Source organism: Poecilia reticulata, chromosome 4, assembly GCF_904066995.2.
Source record: "Poecilia reticulata chromosome 4, P_reticulata-male-v2, whole genome shotgun sequence".
In the NCBI taxonomy this organism is placed as follows: Eukaryota; Metazoa; Chordata; class Actinopteri; order Cyprinodontiformes; family Poeciliidae; genus Poecilia; species Poecilia reticulata.
This window is the reverse complement of record NC_088833.1, coordinates 27,123,899-27,145,965: the sequence shown is the minus strand read 5'-3', so window position 1 is coordinate 27,145,965 and position 22,067 is coordinate 27,123,899. Positions and strand designations below refer to the sequence as shown.

At 41.0% G+C, this 22,067-nt stretch overlaps 1 protein-coding gene across 2 annotated transcripts in view; it reads right to left on the bottom strand.

Annotated features, from left to right (window-relative positions):
• Window positions 1-19,597, bottom strand: part of slc9a7 (solute carrier family 9 member 7) — a 33,030-nt gene extending 13,433 nt beyond the window's left edge. For both annotated transcript variants that reach the window (XM_081606613.1, XM_008407620.3), the window contains exons 1-12: window positions 19,318-19,597; window positions 11,648-11,850; window positions 11,497-11,574; window positions 9,043-9,119; window positions 8,838-8,950; window positions 8,631-8,736; window positions 7,376-7,517; window positions 7,137-7,242; window positions 6,288-6,376; window positions 4,830-4,943; window positions 3,442-3,553; window positions 3,201-3,354 (exon numbers count right to left, since the gene is read on the bottom strand). In XM_081606613.1, coding sequence (XP_081462739.1) covers window positions 3,201-3,354; window positions 3,442-3,553; window positions 4,830-4,943; window positions 6,288-6,376; window positions 7,137-7,242; window positions 7,376-7,517; window positions 8,631-8,736; window positions 8,838-8,950; window positions 9,043-9,119; window positions 11,497-11,574; window positions 11,648-11,850; window positions 19,318-19,597 — 1,574 coding nt within the window. The remainder of the gene's footprint in view (window positions 1-3,200; window positions 3,355-3,441; window positions 3,554-4,829; window positions 4,944-6,287; window positions 6,377-7,136; window positions 7,243-7,375; window positions 7,518-8,630; window positions 8,737-8,837; window positions 8,951-9,042; window positions 9,120-11,496; window positions 11,575-11,647; window positions 11,851-19,317) is intronic.
• Between the last annotated feature and the right edge of the window lie 2,470 nt (window positions 19,598-22,067).

Below are 22,067 nucleotides of genomic sequence, written 5' to 3'. Positions count from 1 at the left end.
ATGTGGTGGCAACAGTGTGGGCTAAACATAATCCTCTTTTTTGTTGCACTTGGCACCGAGTCTTTGCAGATGTTCACATGTACACATAAAAAATACAGCCGGATGACATCACCACCACTCTTCAGCTGATGAATGAGCAGAAACCAGTGCTTATACTGGAACAAGTTCCACTCCTTTGCAACTGGGAGTTTGGCCATTTGGGAATATGACGTCTCAGTTTACAGCTTATCCTCCCTCAGTTCTTACACTAAGACGAAGTCTCATTTCTGTAAAAGCCAGAAAATACAATTTAATTTGGGTCAGATTTGAACAAACTGACTTTTTGGCTTGATTGTGTTACATTGAAATGGCGTTTCAGTTACATTTATCAAGTTTCTGCATTGTATTTGCTTTCACTGAGAAGTCTGTGAAAAACTCGAGGCGAGTATTCACTATAACATATGTAAATAATTCTTAATACATCAGATTCTCAAAGCATTCACAGGAATCTGCTGAAGAATAGTCACAATGCAAATGATTCTGATAGTGTTTGTTAAGCTACTAATATTAACAAAGATGGGAATGTGGTTTGTATCTATGGAAACAAAGAGCCAAGGCGAGCTACAACTGGGGAGAGTAGAAGTTAATTATATAAAACAGCTTATATAGTAAATTAACGAATGGCAACTGCACATAAAAAGATAAAACAATATTCTGGCATCTTTGCGTTCTATCATCCGTTAATGTTTGCATGAACTTTAATGTAAAGGTAAACCAGTACGAAGACAATTCAGAGTAAGTGAGTTAGACTGGGAATGACATTGAAACCTCTATATCTATAAAAGATCATCTAAAAGATGAGTTTCCTTCTGTAGGGTTGCAATAACCAGGAAACTATACGGAAGGTCATTTCCTTCTGTCCATCTGCCTTGTTCTTATCATCATAAGTCAGAAGATATGTGAAAAAATCATTTTGCACACATCTTTACAAGCGAGGGGCATTAACTGTGAAAACAGCTGCAAATATAAAGCACAGTAGATAAGAAGTATACTAAACTATCATTTCTGTACCCTCAGACGATTGACAGAAATCGTTAATCTGAGAGTAAAGTCAAAGGAAAAACTCCATCACAGCCAAAAAAAGATGTTGCGTGAACTATCAATAGGATTACCCTGAAAATAAAAATCTCAAACGGATTAGCAGAACCTTTCCTGAACCGCGGTAAGCAACAAGGATCTCGTTTTCCTCTTGATGTCCTCCCCTGCCAAACATCGAGGTAAGCAGCACGCTCGCCTGCTTACAGGCCCTGATCTGAAGCCAAAACACCAGCAGCGTCTCTTTACAGGCAACACAGCAGCAGGCCCACATCGCATTTCAGTCGTCACCCAAGAGCCTGATGATCTTAATAGCTTCACCAGATGCTCTGCCGCAACAAGTTACAGATAGCGTGACCCTCATTAATAAAACAGAGGAGAAGATGGAGCTGAGTAACAGGTTGCCGTTATTCTAACTGTCCAGTTATTTAAGATTACACTGAAACCATGCAGCTGATATTTGCATGCGGTAAAGCACATGTCCCAGTATTCACTGCGCTGAGTTCACAGGAGGGGCGGGGGGTCCGTTTGGCAGTGCTCTAAAGCCCCTGCCGAACAATGGCTCCAGTCCGGTCTGAGGAGGCATTACTCATATTAAATAGAGCCCGCTAGCTCAGGCCGCTGCTGCCGGGAACGAGATAATCCGGTTTATCGTGATAAATGCAAAGCTCTCAGTGCACCATGGGCAGACAACGGATAGAAGTGAAGCAGTGCTCAACCCAGATGTCCCCAAAAAAAGGGACCAAATCAAATTATAGCAACAGCAGTGGCACAACGCAGAACACAGACAGTTGGCGTAGGCTCGGTTGGTCTTGGCAATCTGACGATGAAATTAATTTTCTCTTCTCAGGCTCAGGTTTAAGTAGTCTGAGTTGTACTGGAGGAGAAATCTGTTCCTCCCCACAGAGCTCCTGGGGTATTTCTTAGAGAACAGCAGAGAACTCTTGCCCCATCTCCTGGCAGCCCATGACTTACTGAATTACAAACTCGGAGCCTGCTTTACGACTGAAATACGTTTTCAAGCCAAGTTTGAGGGGATTATGGATTATGGAATGCGTTGTGTACGCATTCAATGCTGTTGACAGTCACAACAATACAGAAACACTTAAGCTAGCTGCACTGGTTGCACAAATGTCCATGCTATCAGGCCACGTCATGCTAATTAATTAAATGACATGAAATGATAGCATGTTTAGTTAATGCAAATTTATGCGCAGTAGTTCAGTAACACTCAAATTCACACACTACTTGAGCCTAAATGCACAGTGGTTGATTTGCTGAAGCAAACTAGTTGAGGTTTTTATGGTTTTAGTTCCTTTAAGTAGCTTAACATGCTAACTAGTAAACCAATGTGCCAAAAAAACGTCCTGGTTTACTAGTAATGAACATTGAACATTTATTACGTAGTAGAGCCTTCGATGTGAACTGGTTTACCATATTTAAGGTGTCACTGTGTCGGACAAGATTGTCGTCAAATATTTCAGTTAAGTTCTTCGAACAGAACTTAACTGAAAGTTAAGACATTTGTGAGACTAGCACAGTACTTCTGGAGACTACTACTAGTCCTGCAAGTGTGACACAAACATGGTGATGTTAGTAAACCCCAAGGCATACGTCCAGGTCTGCATAAATGGTATCATCTGTATATGCCCACTCGGCAGACATCTGCATGCAGCCGGGACCTCTGTGGCTGTATTGGTTGTGCGTGCAGGCATGGAATAAAACCGGCCTAAGTCAGAGGGTGGTGCCAAACTCACAAAAGATGAAGTAAACAAAGGGTCAGAACAAGAACACAAACCATAAAATAAAACTTTAAATAGAGCACAGTTGATTAGCTGGGGTGTAAATAGTATGAATATGAGTGGGTCCTTATCCAGAAGGTACAAGTCGTTCTCGTACACGGACAAGAGGAACCATGTCAAGTCCTAAGAGCTTCTTCTGGTGTGAGCAAACATCTAAACTAGTGGACTGTAGTTGCTAACAAGTCAGTCAAAAGGGAATAAAGATAGATACAATAAACATAAAAAGCAAGATTTATGTTGCATATATATATATGTGTGTGTGTGTGTGTGTGTGTGTGTGTGTGTGTATGTGAGGTTTCGTTATTTTCAGAGCGGTTCTGTCACCTGATATGCAGCCAGGAGAGCATGGGTGTGGTTCCCCCACCGAACACCCAGACGGTGAAGAAAACTATGAGCAGCGTGGTGGTGAACATCATCTGCCGGGCGGAGGTGGCAGTGTCCCGGATAGCCAAGGCAAATGCCATCGCCCCGCGTAAACCTGCAAAGGTTGCCATGCCAAAACTGTTGCTCACTAAATCTGTTGAGATTAGCAACATTAGTTGAACCTTTTGATTTTATTTTGCACCTGCAAACATCATCATGTGCTGGAAGTTTCCCCTGATCTTGTCCCTTCGACCGAGGTTGAGGAGGAAGGACAGCGGGTAAATGTTGAGAGCTCTGCCGATAAATATGGCTATCTGACACAAGTTGGTTAAGAAGTCCAATGCTATTAAACTGTGGAGTGTTTCCAGGAATCAGGGTTTCCCCCATGGTGTTAATAGCCTGGCGGGCCAACAGACTTTACTTGAACCACCAGGCTAAGCATGTTTTGTTTATTGACAATAGGTTTTTTTATACCTACAGTAACAATGATAGCAAAGACAGATTAAAGAGTCTCTTTGTTGACACAGTATGGTCAGTATGTGAACACATAGAATAGGGGTGTCAAACTAATTTTTGTTCTAGGCCAAATCAAGATCACAAATGCTCTTAAAGGGCCGGTTGTTCCAGAATGTATTGATAAAACTTGTTCAGAAACCATTAAAACATCAATGAATTTTTAAATTTAAATAATATTATTGAACATCTTTTCAGTTCCTCCAGGATTTTGTGATACTATTTGCAATAAAAATCAAAGTATTTGTGGTACTAATTTGGAAATATTTGTGCTTTATGATGGTAAAAACTACTTTTTATTACTCACTGCATAGATCATGGACTATAATCTGACATCAATTATAGCTGAGGCAGCCGTTTAGTACAAGTACGAAAGTCTTTGATAATTTTTTAGCAAAATCTGCAATAAACTCCAAATTATTACCACAAAAAAGTGCAGGAATTTGTTGATTTTCATAATAATTCTCAATAAACTGGAGGGACTGATTGATATAATTTGGCAGTAAACAGATAAAAAAAACTGCACTGATTTGATTAGACATATAATATTCAAGCACACTTTGTGTTTAGTCTAGAATCTAGACGGCCACATAAAAAGCTATGGCGGGCCAGATTTGGCCGACGGGTCTGGAGTTTGACACATGTGACATAGAGAGACTCAGATCAGGTGTCTTTTTATTCACCTGCACTCCATAACCACTGCCTCTCTGTACCAGCCTACCCAGTAACAACCTCAGCAAATAAACTGACAACTCAGGACAAAAGATAAAACCTTTTTGGACACTTCAACTAGGATAAAACAACAGCAGTGCAAAACATTTATATTGATTTTAATTGTATTTTTCTAATGTTTGCCTTTTTCTAAGATTTTACAGTTGGTGTTTAGGCATTGTTAATAATGTCTTCCAATAATACATAACTACTTAGTCATATTTTCAAATTTCCCGTCAACTTTAAACATCTTTAACTCAGAAACGCAGTGAGCTGCTGGATGACTGCCGTGGTAAACCCTGAAGAGTTATATATTATTTATTCATCTTTATTAGGATTGTTTTTTCCACAAAAGTGAAAGGATACAAAAGCTCCAATGATAAAAATGGGACTGAAAATGTGCTTCTGGAAGGTGAACAGAGCCAAGCCCATGTACGAGAAGATGAAATTCTCAGCCAGAAAGTGAAGAACTTCAAAGAGCTGTGAATGAAAAACAATTTTAGTGTTTTGATTTGGACATAATAAACAGCACAATGAGCTTTAAACAGCTACCCTGCATGTTCAGCGTGACTGCCACTGAAACAGACCAACAAGAGTCAGGCTGCGTACCGATCTAAATGTGTCACACTGCATGGTGTTTACATGCTAATCTGCAAGACTGAGTTCCCTCTGGGAAACCGAGCAGTCATGTCAGGACGGATGTCCTCAGACAGCCCCGATTAAGGTCACACGGGGCTGATCGTGGTGCCATCTGGAACCAACACCCTGATGGATTATGGGGAAGTTATAGAGCAGTAGTCCCCAAACTGCGGCCCGCGGGCCGGATCTGGCCCGCCTCCACATTTGGTCCGGCCCCGCTGAACAATAACAGAGCGCGTTTAGATTTTTTTTCATATACCGTATTTTCCAGACTATAAGCCGCTACTTTTTTTCTAAGCTTTGAACCATGTGGCTTATATGTGGATTTTTCTTCACCCACCAGGGGGCTCTTTAGCAGGAAGTGAAACATTGGAAGTCAAAATTGGAAATAAAAGAAGAAAGCGCCCATTAAAACAGAATTAGGTTTTAATAGGGAATTGAAATTTGAGAATGTTGTTGATCAGTTAAATCGCATTAAGGGGGAAAAGAAGATTTTTCTTTTTTTAAAAATAATACTGGGATCATTATGAGAATTTGAGGTATATATATTAGGATCCAATAGATGGCAGTAGTGTAACAATAATGGATGCAAGCTGCCGTTGAGATCTAAAGAAGATGAAGAATAAGAATAAGAATAAGAAGGAGAATAAGAATAATAATAAGAAGAAGATGACGCTCATTTTCATTTAGCACATGCTAGTAGCAGACACGAAGGATCAGCACTTTTACTGTTACAGTTACCGTTCGGAAACTACCGTAATCAGTTCAGTTAAATCTAAACCTTTTCTTTTTCAACCCTAATAAATGTGATATTCAATTGGCCTGTTATGATTCAAACGTTGGGTGATCCCCCCCTCTGCAGCTGCTGCATCGTTGTGGAAAACTTATAGCGGCAGAGATATCTGCGACTTATAGTCCAGAAAATACGGTATTTATTTAATAAATAGTGTTATTTCCTGGATTTTTTCCTGTGAAGAACCCAGAGAGGTGCTTTCTGGAAAACAATACATTTTTACATTTAGGCACTCCTGCAATCGTCACACTTTTTCTGTTACAAACTGACTCCGGCCCCACCAGAGAAGGGAAAAATTATGTGGCCCTCACAGGAAAAAGTTTGGGGACCCCTGCTATAGAGGGTTCAGAATTATGAACCTGCTTGATGGAGGCCCCCCGGCCAGATGTTACCTGCTTGGTGCGTTTTGTAGACTCCTCAGAGAGGTTGTTGCACGTGTAGTGAGCCTGGGTGATGCCACAGAACAGCACGGCCACAACACCTGTTGGAGAACAACACACACATGTTACTCCACCAACATGCTGCATCGCACAGGCACGCTAGCGGATTTTCAACACGCAGCAGGACAATTCATCACAAAGATAAATCAACAAGTTCTTTCACTGCGTATCTGGAGGATTAATTGTCTCTGCAGTATTATTTTTTTAAACCTTAACTTGTAATTTTAGGGCATTATTAAATTTTTTTTAGTGCTGAAATACCTCATGATGATCTAGCAGACAAAGGTATTGTCTTGTTAAAATGCAGGGAAAATGAATCATATATTTATGGAAAACTAAGACAAAATTATTTTTTTAGATGATAAAACTTCTTGTAAAAACAGGGAGACGTGATTTTATGCTTGACCGGTTTTTACCCTACAGTAATCTACGGAAGCTGAGAGTGGACAATTTCCACATATACTTTTCCCAATATTTCTTTTTTCAACATGACCAGAAAACCAGGGGGGGAAGCGTATGCAGAGAACGTCCGCACTCAGTTTCTGTGATAAGCACAAATTGTGCTCTCAGATACTTTTTCTTGTAAATATACAAAAACTAGAGGAGTGTCCAGTTTGTTTATTTAGACGATTTAGATGCCTAACGGTGCTTTGTTTGACACCTAAGCCAGACCCTGACAAGTTCAATTTCAAAACCTAATTTTCTTTAACATGCTTATCCAAAATGATCCAAAACGTCCAAATCAGGTTCCAAACTTTTTAAGGAAATCTCTTTGAATGTAATAAAATGAAGACGGCTCACCAGTGAAGCCGCAGGCCTCGGCCAGCAGGAACGTGCTCCAGGACATGAGGAAGAAGAGCGCCGTCTCCAGCAGAGGGAAGCAGTGCAGCTTGGTGAACTTGGTGACGTAGAGTCCAGTTAAAGGCCAACAAGGCATTGCATTTTCATCAACCACACTCAACAGAAACAACACAACCCAGGCTCTTAGAAATGGTCTAGAATGCGGCTGGAGTTGAAAGTGTGCGCACAGAGCAGGATATGAGAGCTGTGACGACGCCTGTGGCTGCGCCCATCACAAACGAGCCGCTGAAAATACCCAGGAAAATTCCCACAGACTTGAAAAAGGCAGAGGCGTCAAACATGTGTGTGTTTGCACCAGCAGGCTGGTAGGCCACGATGGAGCTGAGATATGAAAAACACACAAGGCATACTTAGTTAGTGTAATTCTGGTATGGGTCAAAATCATAACTATCAACACTCACTTTGGTATCACTGAGCTTGCATAAAATTTTTTACCACAAGTGTCTTTTTGAAAAATAGATAACCAACAAACTCCTATATAGAAACAAGTGGTTCATGTCTTCCACTAGAGGGCGATAGAGTGCCATGTGTCAAGGAGGAGCAGCAGTGAAAGGAAGCAGGTTTCACAAATCAGTGTGAAATTCAACAACAATTTGAAAAAACGTTTTGGTTGAAACCCGTATTTCAGTAAGCACTAAATTGGAACATAAACATAAATAAAATACACTGGTTTCAGGAGAAACATGACATTCGAAAAAGAGGTGAACTTCTACTGCAGAGTGCTTACATGCTGTGCATGAAAACAGTTTGATTTTCAAAGTAACTTGTAACCAAATCTCTTCAAATACTTTACTGGACTAGAAATAACATTTCTTTTTATTATGTAGAGCAGATAGATGATAATATTTCCCCTTAAACAATATGTAGCACAAATCTGCTCAGTTTAAAAAGCGAGTTTGGATTTTTTTTGGAATGACATTTTGAGAAGTCTCTTCAATATGACACCTTATGGTTAGGGTGCATATGGAAAAGTGAAGAAATCCTATGTGTACAGGAAGGGGTTAGTCGGACAGGAGCCACCATTTTACTTTATGTTTTCCCATCTTAAGCAACTCAAACTGAACATGCTCAAGTCTGAGGCCATGGATCTCTACTAGAAAATGATGGATTGGGTTGTGTGTCACTGTGAGCATCAAGTGGAAAACTTCAAATATCACTTAAGTATCTAATTTTTATACAGTGGAGTGACTACTCGCAACTAATCATGCAGATTAATACAGCAACTCTTCTGAAAGTGAGCATGTGCTGCACCTACTGAAGCAGCATTGTATCCAATAAACATTACTTTTCAACATGAGTTGAAACTTTGAAACAGTGGAACACTAAAAGCATAATCAGAAATGTCTACAAATTCACTACAATATGATATTTTTCCACCAAAGGTAAGGACCCTATTTCTGACAATAGCTTCACTGAACTAATAACATGACTTACGAGGATAAGACAATGGCCACAGCATCATTCATGACGCTCTCTCCGAACAGCAGAGCGTACAGATCCCCGTCTGCATGGAGCTCGTTGAAAATCGCCAACATAGTCACTGCAAGCGCATGTCAACTATTAACATGAGATCCGAGCAAACAGCCACATTCACAATTAGTTCACAGCTGGAACGCGTATTTCATTGCTCTTGAGTTGTACCTGGGTCTGTGGCGGAGATGATGGCCCCAAAGAAAAGGCAGTCAGTGTAGTAGAACTTCTCAGTCAGCTGTCCGACCGCCCTCATCAGCTTCACCACGCCGTACATCAGATTCCTGGGATTGGACAAGCAGAGGAGAGGCATTCAGTTGGGGGGGATAGGGAAGAGTTACCTCTTAAGATTGATGAACAGAGAGGATAACCTCACCCGATAACAAAGCATGAAATTGCAGTGCCGAGAAAGGCGTAGGTGATGATGGAGCCAAGATTTCTGAAGAAGTGTCTCTGAAAAAGGGGGGGGAAAGGAATATACTAAAGACAAATGTAATTGTTTTGTGAGCAAGAGTGAGGACAAAAAAAAACATCTGTATGCTTGAGAACAGCATTGATCATGCTGATAAATAAACACGCCTTCTAGCTGAAACCTTCAGGTCAGTGACTGCCACGGCTCAGTCAGCCACACAAACACACATCCAGCTGGTTGACCACTTTTAAAACAAACAAGCAGCGAAACACAGATGACTTCCAAATCAAGCCCATCTGACTGTCCCTGCAAAGTAACATGAAAACAGCTGATTCAGGGGTTTTTTGCTTTTTTTTGTAACAGGAAATATGCGTCTTCCTCTCGAACAGTCCCACTGATCAAATTTAATTGTTGACATTCTGATCAGTGACAACTCAGCTTAGTAATGTTGAGCTAATTTATATATATATATATATATATATAAAGGACACATCAGTTGCAAATCTGAGTGGCTTTGGTGTTTAAAATGCTGCTTAAAATGAGCAAAAACAAAAATTATACTCGTGAGTGTGAAAAAACTGAGCTTTTCTAGCTGACCTGACCCCGTTCTTCCTTTTCCTGAGGACTATCATTTGACTCAGCAAATTCTGACATGAAGAAAGAAACACGAAACGTTCAAAATTCACTAAGTAGGAACCTAAAAAGTTCTGCTAAACCCGATTAGATAGTAAATAATAAGGTTAGGGTATTTGTCTGATGCTAAAGTGCTAGTGTAAACCTAACTAGTACTTTGCGTTTTCATTTCAGTTGTACTCCCTTCTAAAACGTTTTTGAATAGTTATTTATGAACACAGTATCTTGTAAAAAACCAAGATAAACATCATCTGTAGATGTTCTAGTTTGGTTGTTTTAACGAGGGCTAACTGTGATAGCTAGTTAGCCTTCGCTTTTCTTGTCATTGTCTTTTTGAGACGGTGTACAATTTTATTGGTAATCAAAGGTAGATAAAGAATGCAAAGTATTTGCTAGTTCCTGAAATCCTTAAAAGTACAAACTAAGTATGTTAGATAAGGCAAAACTGCTTAAAACTGGCAACAAACAAACCAAAAGATACCACCATGAATGTTCAGTGAGAATTCCTGGAACACTGGAGGCCCTCAACCAAACTGGGCCTCCAATATGACTGCCAATGGCTGTAAGAACTCAGTCAAAGTACAGTTACTATGTGACTGCAGAGGATGCAGGAAAATGCTTGTAATGCTAACAGTGACAAGCCTGGTCACTGCACACAAAAACTGGCACTCGATTCGTCCAACTGCAACACGTTGATGTTGGGTTTTACTTTCCAGAACTAGTGTCAGCATCCCAAGCTAAGGTAATATACAAAACCTTGAAGGGATGGGCATGCACCCAAAAGTAATTAAAATAAGCTTGCCAGGATTTGGTAATAAGCGCACAGTCCTATACATGGAGGAGAGGCAATTAAACTGTTTTTTTATTATTACAAAACCAAAAGCTTTTGTTCTGTCCAGCATAATACATTTGCAAGCAAGATTGCTGAATTTTTTCAGTCAACCCTACAAAGTAAACCATTAACCTTGTTGCCCTGCCATGTGTCACATGCCAGGGCAACAAGGGCAATATTGCCATATTATTTAATTTCCCTCTGGGATCAATAAAGTATTTCAGAATTAGAATTGAATGCTTTATTCCCAGTTAACCAAAGTCTGTGAATCATAAATATTTAGATACTGCATCTTGGAATAGAGTTGTCACACACCAAGGTTTTAAAAGGGTAAGGTTTCCAAACTGCAAAAACATATTTGATTGTTCCTACACTTTCAATGAGATGCCAAAGAAAGTGTCAGATTGACCATAGTTTTCTCCAGCAGCTTGAATCTTACACTGTCCCATCCCATGCCTAGTTCCAATGTAATAAACATTATGGACAGCTATGAAAAGCATAATAAACTTTACTAGAAATTGACCCCATGAAAATGGTGAAAATGTTTGCAACTAAATCCAAACTACCATTCTCCAAATAAAACCCAGTCACAGCCCTCCTGTTGTCCTCCGGTCAAAATGACCGAGATTTGTATGTGTTTTCCCTATACACAGAAAATGAGGACAACAGGAGGATTAAGAAGACAAAAGCAAAAACTGTTTCTACAGTCAGCCGTTTTTCTGAGCCAGCAAAAATGTCAAAGAGGAAACGAAAGACATCTGCTCTGGACTTCCCTTCAAAGAGACACTTATTATGACTGTCCTCACAGTCTGGCCAATGACAGGTTTAGTTTGCGAGCCTTCTGTCCAATGAAACACTGTGTCAGCAGACACTTCGGCTGGACTCAGCCTCACCTCACGTAACTGTGTCGCTTCACTTAATCTCAGAAGCAGCCAGACCGCGCAATATCTTACCTTCTTCAGACTGTATCCAGCATGGAAAATAATCGGAGGGAGCAAAATGTTGAAGAAAACCTCAGGGTCAAAGGTCACCTGGAGAGGGACAAGAAATTCCCAATTGATTGGTGAAACTAGCAGAATGGAGACAGCTTTTTCTTTTGCTTACCTTGCGCAGCATATCGTTCTGCTCCACATTGTGGATCTCCCTGAAGTTGATCTCCCCTTTCAGGGTGTACTCAAAAAACTTGCCGCTGACATTGAGCAGCAGGGTGCTGGAAGGTCCTTCCTTCAGCGAGCAGCTTGGGGGGGTCTTGTTGTGGTAGCTGGTGGCTGGAATGCCGTAACGCAGGATCACACCGACCAGCAAGCCTGATAAATCCAATCGGAACAAAGAAGGAGGGTTATAAGAACATTTGACACACGTACATAGACATAACCAACTAAACCAAACAAGCAACCAAACTCTAGTTAAAACTGGTGACGATATGTGATCAACAGCCATCGTATTAGTTACACATGCTAATACGGGGCTGGACTCCCTTTGTTCTTCGTGCCATGTAGATTCAACAGGTGTCAGAAACATCCATCAGATTTTAGGCCATACTCCAATCATGCAGTTCCTGCAGATTCTTTGGATGCACATCCATGATGTCTATTTCCTGTTCCACCACGTCACCAAGGAGCCCAACTGGACTGGAGCCACTGGAATACAGTGAACCCATTGCCATATGTAAGAACCTGGTATGAGATTAGCTGAGTTTTGTCACATGGTGCAGGATCTAGCTGAAAATTGAGATGACGCTATGGTTTTAAAGTGGTGGTAAACGGATGGACGTGGTCAGCAACAGTCCTCAAGAAGGCTGAGGAAGTTAAAGGGGAAGTGTTGTTTTCTCCAGGTACTTTATGATATAAAAAGGCACTATAAATTAGCTAGGTTACCTTCAGTTGATATAAAGGTGTTGTATATATGAATCATAATAAAATATTAATCGACATTCTGATGTGTAACGATGGGACTTGACAAAATGTAAAGCTCCAGTTGTCGACTGTCTTTTATGACTTCTATTTTTGTGTTTTTATGATGTAAAGCACTTTGAACTGTGTTGCTGCTGAAAATTGTGCTATACAAATAAACTTGTCTGATATATCAAATATGACTTAAAAGAAATCTGACTTCGTAATTTTGGACCTCTGTCTCTTTAACAAACTCCTGCTGTTTCTGAAACTCTGCCTTCAGGAAGTCATCACAACAGTGCTCCCGTTTTTACCAGCTTTGAGAAAGAAGTAGCTCTTAAAATGAGCTCAGCAGATGAGCAGTTCTACTAGGTGTTTGCCAATTCCTGCTGGCTAGTCTGAAGGAGCTGAGTGGGGGAGAAGTGGGTTCTCTGTGTGGCGGAAGAACAAAGCTTCGAAACTAGCTTCGAGGCAGATGTTTAATATCACACATATGTGCAAATATTGCAAAATGTCTTGCAAATATTTCTAAATTAGCTCCACAAAAGTTGTCATTTTAATTACTAAAAGAAAAAAAAGTCATTAAATCTTGGAGGGATTGATTAGTGTGAAAAGATATTCACTATTATTTAATTTTAAGCAATACTCATCAAATGCAGACATAGATATTAATATTTTAACAGTTTGTTAATATTTATCAATCCATTCTGGCACAACTGGCCCCTTAAGGACATTCTTGATATGACCCAAAATGAAAATGCGTTTGACACCCCCACCCCACATCACTACACCACCAGCCTGAACCGCAGAAGGCAAGACAAACCGAGGTGTTGGTTACACCTTATTCTGACATTACCGTGTGAATGTTGCTGCAATAATTCAGACTCATGAGAATAGGCAACACTTTCTCTAATTTGTTATCTGATAATGCTGTGCCTGTGTGAATTTTAGCCAGTTTCCCGTTCTTAGCGGCCCAGAGCACCCAGAGGTCAACATTTTTATTTGGATTCAGATATAGGATTCTGAAAACCTTGTAATGATAAGGTATTTGAGCTCTCGTCTTTTTATCACCCCAAACCATTGTCTGCTAACCTCTGACATCGTCAATCGTTTTTGTCCACTCCACTGTCAATCCCTGAATAGTTTCTCATTTTTTCCCACCACTGTCTCCAGACATGAGGGGTGATTTTTCATTAAAATCCCAGATCAAGCCACTAAAGCCCCTTTTGTTCCACATTCTGAGCCTAGTTTTAACTTTAACTTACCTCACCTAGATCCCAAAATGCTTTGAGTTGCTGCTGTAAGCAAGGGCTGTTTAAGTTCTACCTAAGAACGTGGTTGGTGAGTGTAATTCTCCATGCATTTCTTGTTTACCAGAAGACTGGATCAAGTTGCAGCAGAGCAAAGATAGAAAAATGAGAGTCGGAGTCGGGAAGAAAATGATGAGAGAGGCTGTTAGAGGAGCACAAATCCTGTGATGGGACAGAGTAAAACAGAGCTCTACAGGCTGGCGGGTTCACTCTGCCGGTGGGTTAAGTATGAACATTACACTCACACGCTTTGGCCCAACCACACAGGCACACATACACACTGTGGTTTTGTGCAGACACTAGATCAAACCACCTGTTGTTTTGGTTCCTTGTAAAAAAAAGAGAAAAAAAAAAGAAGACAAAAACATTCAAGAAAAAAAAAAGGTTGGATCACAGATAGAGGGAGTTTTAGGTGCTTTCCTTAAATCTGGACAAGAAAGTACCGTAAGAGCTTTTTTCTTTAGGCTGTTTTTTATGCTGCTAATCAGTACTTTCAGCATGCTACAGAATAATCCTTCTGATCTTACAGAGCTTTGTTCAGGGTCACACAGAAAAGTGAAAAGGAGAAACAGCTCATGCTTGTGCACATAGTCTCTGCATTTCCCAAAACAAAAACTCCAAGTGTTTAAATGTAGCATTATTGTGGCAGTTTTCTATTTTGGATTATCTGCTTCGCTAACATGTCTAACTGGGGCCCACGGTTCAGGGTCGAAAAACAGCAATGATTAAATTAAAAGCAAAAAAAACATATCAAAGTCTGCCCTTTTTCCCCTCTCTGGTTAATAAGTGACATTTGTAGCCCCGACTGGACTGCCTAAGTTCTGTCTCTTAAGTCTTGCAGCAAAATGTGTGGCCAACATGCAGTGCAGGTGTATATTGTTCTTCATACAGCTTGACCCGACAATAACCAAGGCACAGATTTGTGACCAATTATCAGAAGAACGTTGGTTTCATTTCTGAGATGAACTGAACTGATTTTTGTTTGCAAAAACTTTAGGCAGTAAAGTGGAAACAAAAGCACAAGAATTCTCAAAGAGTATCAATTCATCTATGTGCATCCACATTAGAAATAATAATAAAAAATAACATTCATGTCTTAGTGAAAGAGCATTTCACAGAGATCAGTACAAATATTATTACACAGATCAAATCACTTTCCTGACAGCTGAGGTCCTTTAGCTTGCTGTTATTCTTTGCTTTAAAGGAGAAGTATTATATAAAATCAACTTTATTTTAGCTTTACATCAGTTTATGATGTCATTCACTCATCAAAAACATGCACCTGTAGTGTTGCCTTCATTCTTTCATGCATGTTTGAGAAATCCTTTGATCTCCATGGCAACCACTGAGCTGTGCAAAATGCCTGGCTGGATCGAGCTCCGCCTTTGAGGCACAGCTCCTCCCTGGAGCTGCATTTTCCAAGCTTCAGAGCTATTTGCAGCAATTAGCAAGCACCTGGTATAACTGCACATCTGCTGAGCTCATTATATGAGCTATTGCTTGGTGAAACACTGGTAAAAATGTTGTTAAAGGGTTAATAAAGCAATTGTTGTGATGACTTCCTGAAGGCAGAGTTTCAGAAAGAGCAGGACTTTTTAAAGAGACGGAGACCCAATTTTGATCTGTAAAATTACAAAGTCAAATTTCTTTGAAGTCACATTTGTTGTATACAGCATTTTTATAATAACTGAAGGTAGCAGAGTCACTTGATTGTGCTAAAAATGATTCTAGGTGGATGAAAAAAACATAATGCTGTCACTTTAAGCTACCAAATTTACACAGGTCATCAGGAGCCCATGTCTGGTCGCCCCTTCCAACAAAGTGACAGAAGACCTCCAGCTTAGGTAACGTCACTGTTGTACAACGTCATCCACCACATGCATTAAGCTGTTACAAAATCAGAGAGCTCCTTCAGTGACAGATCCCCTTCATCCGAGATGCACAAAGGAACATTACTGCAGCTGTTAAACGGCAAAACCACTAGATTTAATTCCTAACAAAGTCAACACATGTTTACATCCCTGCTGTTATTTGAAACGAGGAAAAGCTGCGCAAATAACATTCCAGCTTAATTTGGCACATCTCTGTTGCATGAACTTTTGTTCTCCCCTACTTCTTGTAAATGGTGAACAAATATGCATAACCATTTTGGACATTTTTTAAATGATCCTACTCAGTTGTACATGTTTAAAATAAATAAATACAACATTGTAGTATTTTTATGTTCCAAGTTTGGCCTTACCGAACCGGGTGTTATTCTTGCTTTCTGTTTCTATAATTTTATCTTCAGGTGGTTCTACATGCTTAGTGGCTGTAGATCCACATTTTGCTGCCGGTACGTCTGAATTTCTCCACTAGTGGACAATAAACTTGCATTTAGTATTTGGTACTTGACCGGCACACAAAAATTTTGACAGATTGCTTTGAAGAGTACATTTGATTAGAATCCATTTAAGGCTGGTTTTACACTGAGTAGCTACATTTGGTGCATTTTCTTCCATAGTAATGGATGTAACATGAGACAAAAACACAGCTCTCTGTAAGCGTCAGGGCACAAACAGACCAAGTGAATGCTCAGCTTCCTCAAACAACATGGGAGGCTCCAGAACTGTCGCACAAGTCAGGATGTACAAGAGCTACATCAGTGGGAAATGTATGTCTAAACTGCAGAAGTTAGGATTAAAAAAAAAATATTTAAAAAAAACACATATCTGCTGTTTAAACTCATTTTTTTGAGATGCCAGAGTGACCAGAGGGTTTTATTTTCAGCTGTATAAAGCACACAGGTCTGTTCTTCCCTTTCAGCTGGCTGAAAACAGCAGTTTTACTTTTTCTCTTGTTTGGAAAAAATAAGTCAAAGTCAGCTGCTTGGAGATGAAGACAAATAGAAAATTAAATCAGTCTCACCCTTATACCAGGTTAAAGAAATTTTAAAACTACAAGTGGTATGACTGCTAGCTAGCTACCTGAGACACTGCACCCATTTGTTGAGAGAGAACAGCATGACAGTGACTAGAGCAGCACACATCATGACTGTAAAATACCATCTAGCAGGAAAACCTTTGGACAGATGGACATTTCTGTTAAGAGTTCTAACTCATTCAAATCTGTGTTTTACAAGAACATAATTGATGTTGAAATGTTCAATTCCATGCTCTATGAGCCAGAGAGATGAACCTGAACTGTACTCATATGAGATCAGGTGTGTCGAACTCATTTTCATTTTGGGCCACATCAAAAATATGAATGTTCTGAAAGGGCCATTCTTTGAGAACATCCAACATCAGTGTGTTAAAATTTCTTCAAATTTTAAGGCAAGGCAACTTTATTTATATAGTACCTTTCAGCCGGAGACAATTCAAAGTGCTCTTACAATAAATGTTAAAAACAACATACAACAAGAAAGGGAAAAACGTTTTTAAAAATCAAGCAGATTAAAATTAGACAAAGTAAACATCAGAATTCCAAATATAGTGAATCAACAGAATTAAGAAAAAAAATCAAGAATTTAAGAGTAGGCAACTTCAAACAAAAAGGTTTTTAACCTTGTTTTAAATAAACTCAGGGGGCAGACTTACAGTGAGCAGGAAGCTTATTCCAGATAGCTGGAGCATAAAAACTAAAAGCTCCTTCACCATGTTTAGATCTGACTCTCGGAATAATTAACTCTGATGATCTTAAAGGTCTGAGTCGTATGTAGGGCTGAAGAAGATCAGAGATATAGCCTGGGTTTTTAAAGCTTTGTAAACCATTAAGGAGATTTTAAATTCTATTCTTTGAGCAACTGGCAGCCAGTGCAGGGATCTTAAAGCTGGACTGATATGCTGATTTTTTATTGTTTTAGTAAGGACTCTGCAGCTGCATTCTGGAGAAGCTGGAGCTGTCTTGTTGCTTTTTTTTGATAATCCAGTGAAAATGGCATTGCAGTAATCGAGTCTACTAAAAACAAAGACATGAACTGGTTTTTCAGAGTCTTGTGGGGATAAGTCATCCAATTTTAGCAATATTGTTTAGATGATAATGTGCTATTTTATGGTAGATTTGATGTGGTTATCAAAATGTTGATCAGGATCCATGATCACCCCCAGATTCTTGGTTTTGTCAGAGCATTTTAAACCAATAGATTGAAGGTGGGTATAAACTCCTTTTAACAGTATTTTTAATCTATGCTCTTTTGGTCCAGACACAAATTTGAAGAACAATGTGTGTTAAAAATCAGACAAAAAGTGTGGAAATCTGTAGATTTTGTGTGAATTAGGTGTGAACTTTTGAGTCAGTTTTGCTAATTTTTTGAAAAACTGGAGGGACTTATTGATGTAATTTTGGGCCACATAAAAAGCTACTGTGGGCCATATTTGGCCAAAAAGTTGGCTGAGCCTTGAGTTTGACACGTGTATTTTAGATATTGTAATTTTGACCAAGTTGTATTGAAGACATTGTTTTATGTTTCTTTCTGATCATTTTTGGTTTTTCCTGTTATTCTTAATTTTCCATTTAAAAGAACTGTTAAAGATCATTCAAGGTTTAGTAGGCCTGTCACAATAACACATTTTTCTGAATGATTATTGCAATTAATAATAATATTGCTCTTTTGAGACCATTTTCTAGTAATATAACGTTAATGGCTTAGTAATGCAACAACTCATTCTCAAAGATCAATAAACTGTAAATTCTAACAATATTTAACATTGGAAGTGGGAGACTCTTTCAGTACCCAAAATAAAAACACTAACAGCACATAAAATGAATTATGAGATCTCTGTGAACAAAATTATTCTTCAAAAAAGGGGATAGTTGAGACCAGAGCACCAAACTGAATACTTTTGTCATCCAGTTTTTGGTGGAATGAAAGAAAAAAAGGGGAAAAAATAAATTATACAAATGGAAATGATTGAGTTTGTTTTAATTTATCATGCGATTAATTGATTAATTGATTAATTGCTTATTGCGTCAAGCCTCAGTGCAGGCATCGGATTGTTTTGAGATGAGGTTTATATCTGTCGAATAATAACAATAAAAAAACCTCATGATTACTTAAAGGTCAAAGCCACGCCTCTAACTTAACCCTTGACCTCAAGCTTTGACTGCCTTCTTTCCCCTTTGAGTGTGTGGGCATTTCATTCACTGCATCCCAACACCACATGCAAACCTAGAAAATTCAAGAAATTATGCAGCGTGTATGAGAAACTTTTTTAGAAATTACAAGCACTAACACCATTTCAGAGAAATGATTACTAAGTAGATAAGGCATAAACGAAACAAAACAAACCTGACTATCAACCTGATTGGAATGCCTAAAGGAAACTTGTGTGGGCAGGGCAAGAAAACTCGCTCTAGCCCAGGGGGCCATATCCACCTAAATCCGGCCCTGGTGAAACCACGTTGAAGTGCATTGAGTTTTGTCTATGAGGATGAGCCTCTGAAAGCACCTTCTAGAAATTAGCACGAGCCCAACCAATTAGAGGCTATATGAGCGCGTGGGAGGCAGAAGAGACTGAATCATGTTCAGCCTGCGGGAAGGTGGTGATGTAGCTGCAAGAGGAGAACCAGCGTCATGTGAAAACAAGCTCACCGTAAATCATCGCCAGCCCGGTCTCGTGAAGGAAGCGAACCCGCCTGTGCTTGAAGAGCCATATAGTGAGGATGGTAAGAGTCAGCAGCGAAATGAATGTCAGCAAATTGACACTGTCCTGTCGGTGACTTTCCTCTGCCTCCTTCTCAGTTACAAGTTCCTCCACCATTCCGCCGTCGTCCGCCTTTAGTCCCGACACCGCGTTCAGTAAGGTCCAGACCAGCAGCAGCATCGTCCTGGTTCCCCGAGCCGCGCTGGCTGCGTTCCCGAGAGCGTCCATGGTTTAGGATGCTGCTGCTGCTGCTGCTGCTGCTGAGAGTACACGCAGCCTCTGTGCCATGTCACAGCTGGAAGAACAGCGCGCGCGCGCACAAACACACAGCTGAGCCGAGTGGGTATGCCAAGTCGAGTGGAGACACAATCCAGCGCTCACAGACCGAAGAATTTAACCTTTTAAAGGTACACAGCGCAATGCAACGAAAAGCTCCGCTCTCACTGTGGAGGAGGAGCCCACCTGCACACCCGAACCGAACAGCAAGCTACTGAGTCACTGCTCCGAGATTTGGATGATTGTGCAATTCGGAGGTCACTCCTCTCGAAAACAGGAAATCTGAGCCGTCGCTGGACAAACGAGAAGTAGATATCCGATATCCCGTTTGGGATGGTCTGGTCTGGAGAGGGAGATGTTGGAAAAAAGGGGAGTGGCTTTCAAATACGCTGCATTAGTTTGTAGTAGTTATGATGGCAGCAGATCGAAACGCATTCGGAGGAGAAATGGACTAGAAAACAAACAGTGGCGGTTCTTGCATGAATGCGGCCCCGGGCAAAGCTCCTCCCTCTGCACCTGATGGTGCATGTGGAATATTGAGAAACGGGTTCCTTCAGTGTTAAGAATATAAGGTTTATTTATTTATTTTATTTTTTATATATATATATTTTTACAATTTAAGCTGTATTTCCCCCCAATAAGATCTTAATTTAGCCTTTTAGTCCAAATTTGACAAGTTTCTATATTGCTGTTCATCTGAATGCCAAAAAAGGTTACTTTTTGCATATTTACACAAAGAATAAAAACTTTGCAGACTTTTTTTTTTACAGAGTTTATGAACGGAGTGTAATTCAGTTCAGATTTGATAGGTATTTTAGATTTTGAACTACTCGAATGTTTTTAGTGCCTTAAAAAGCATTTCAGTAATGCTTTTTAAGGCATTACTCAAATGCTTTCGAGTAATTCGGGCATTCCGGTAATGTGTCATGTCGGTTTTAAGGTTGCGAACCCACATGCAAGAACACAGTCAGACAGAGCGAGTCAGAAACAATAATGTTTATTGAAGGATCAGGGAGCTGGTGGCGAAGCCGAATCGGCGGACCGGTTCTTCTACTGCCAACGGGAAAAAGCAGGGTTAGCGAGAACTCAGCGGAGTTTCTCCAGGAAATGACTGAGGTGAGCTTACTTGGCGTGGAGGTATTAGGGGCGAAGCGGAGCGCGAGCCGAGTGTCCGTTGACGAGCGATGCTTAGCTCTGATGTCGGGCACGGCCTGGAGCCTGATCCGTCCAGGCGGTCCTCCGGGAAGTTCGGGCGTGGGCCTCCTGGCCCGTAGCGTCCCGAAGGGGAAATCCCGGGGAGGGATCGACGAGGGGAGATCACGCACACACACACAGGGAGTGGCGTCTGACCGGGAACACCGGCAGCGTCGGGAAATCACACAGGAGGGAGGTGATCCACAGCAGGGAGACAGACTTACACGAATGCGGGGGCAGCTGGTTTCCGGGAAACAACTAGAAGACGGCGGGAGAATCTGGCGAGGGAGACAACAAGGGTTAGACGAGAGTAATCACAGAAGGCCTCTTTCTGGAACGCTGGTTACCGTGGTAGGCAAACACTCAGGCGGTGAGACGGAGTGTAGCTGCTGCTTATATTGCAGGTCCACGCCCTCTAAACCAGCTGCAGGTGTGTGTCCGGGTTGAACCAGGACACTTCTCAGGGGTGGAGCATGGGTGACATCTGCTGGATGTCTTGAGAAGTGGTGGTTCCAGGGACAGGTGGAAATAAAACTAAGGAAAACAAACTAAGAAACTAGGAAAAGGGGAGGACAAACAGACCCTGACAGTACCCCCCCCTCAACGGACGCCACCTGGCGGCCGAACAGAGGACGGGGTCTGGGAGTCCCTAAAGTCTCTAATAAGGGAGGGGTCTAAAATGAATGATCCCGGAACCCAGGAACGTTCCTCAGGACCATAACCCTCCCAGTCGACAAGGAACTGGTGACCCCGACCTCGTCGCCGAGTGGCGACAATCCGGCGGACGGAGAAGGCCGGATGGCCATCGATGACCCGGGCGGGTGGAGGGGGTTCGGCCGGAGGGCAAAGTTCACTGGAGAGCACTGGCTTAATTTGGGAAACGTGGAAGGTTGGGTGGACACGCAGAGACGGGGGAAGGCGGAGGCGTACAGCTGAGGGGCTAATGACTGCCAGCACTTCAAAGGGGCCAATGAACCTTGGAGACAACTTTCTAGACATAGACTTGAGGGGAATGTTGTGTGTGGACAACCATACCTTTTGTCCCACTATATAAGCAGGTGCAGGGGTTCTACGACGGTCAGCCAGGCGTTTATTGGTAGCGGAGGTGTTGTTGAGGGCAGTGATAGTGTCCTTCCAAATCTTATGGCTTCGTCGGATGTGGTGTTGTACCGACGTGATCGAGAGGTTCTCCTCGTCAGAGGGGAGGAGTGGTGGTTGGTAACCCAGG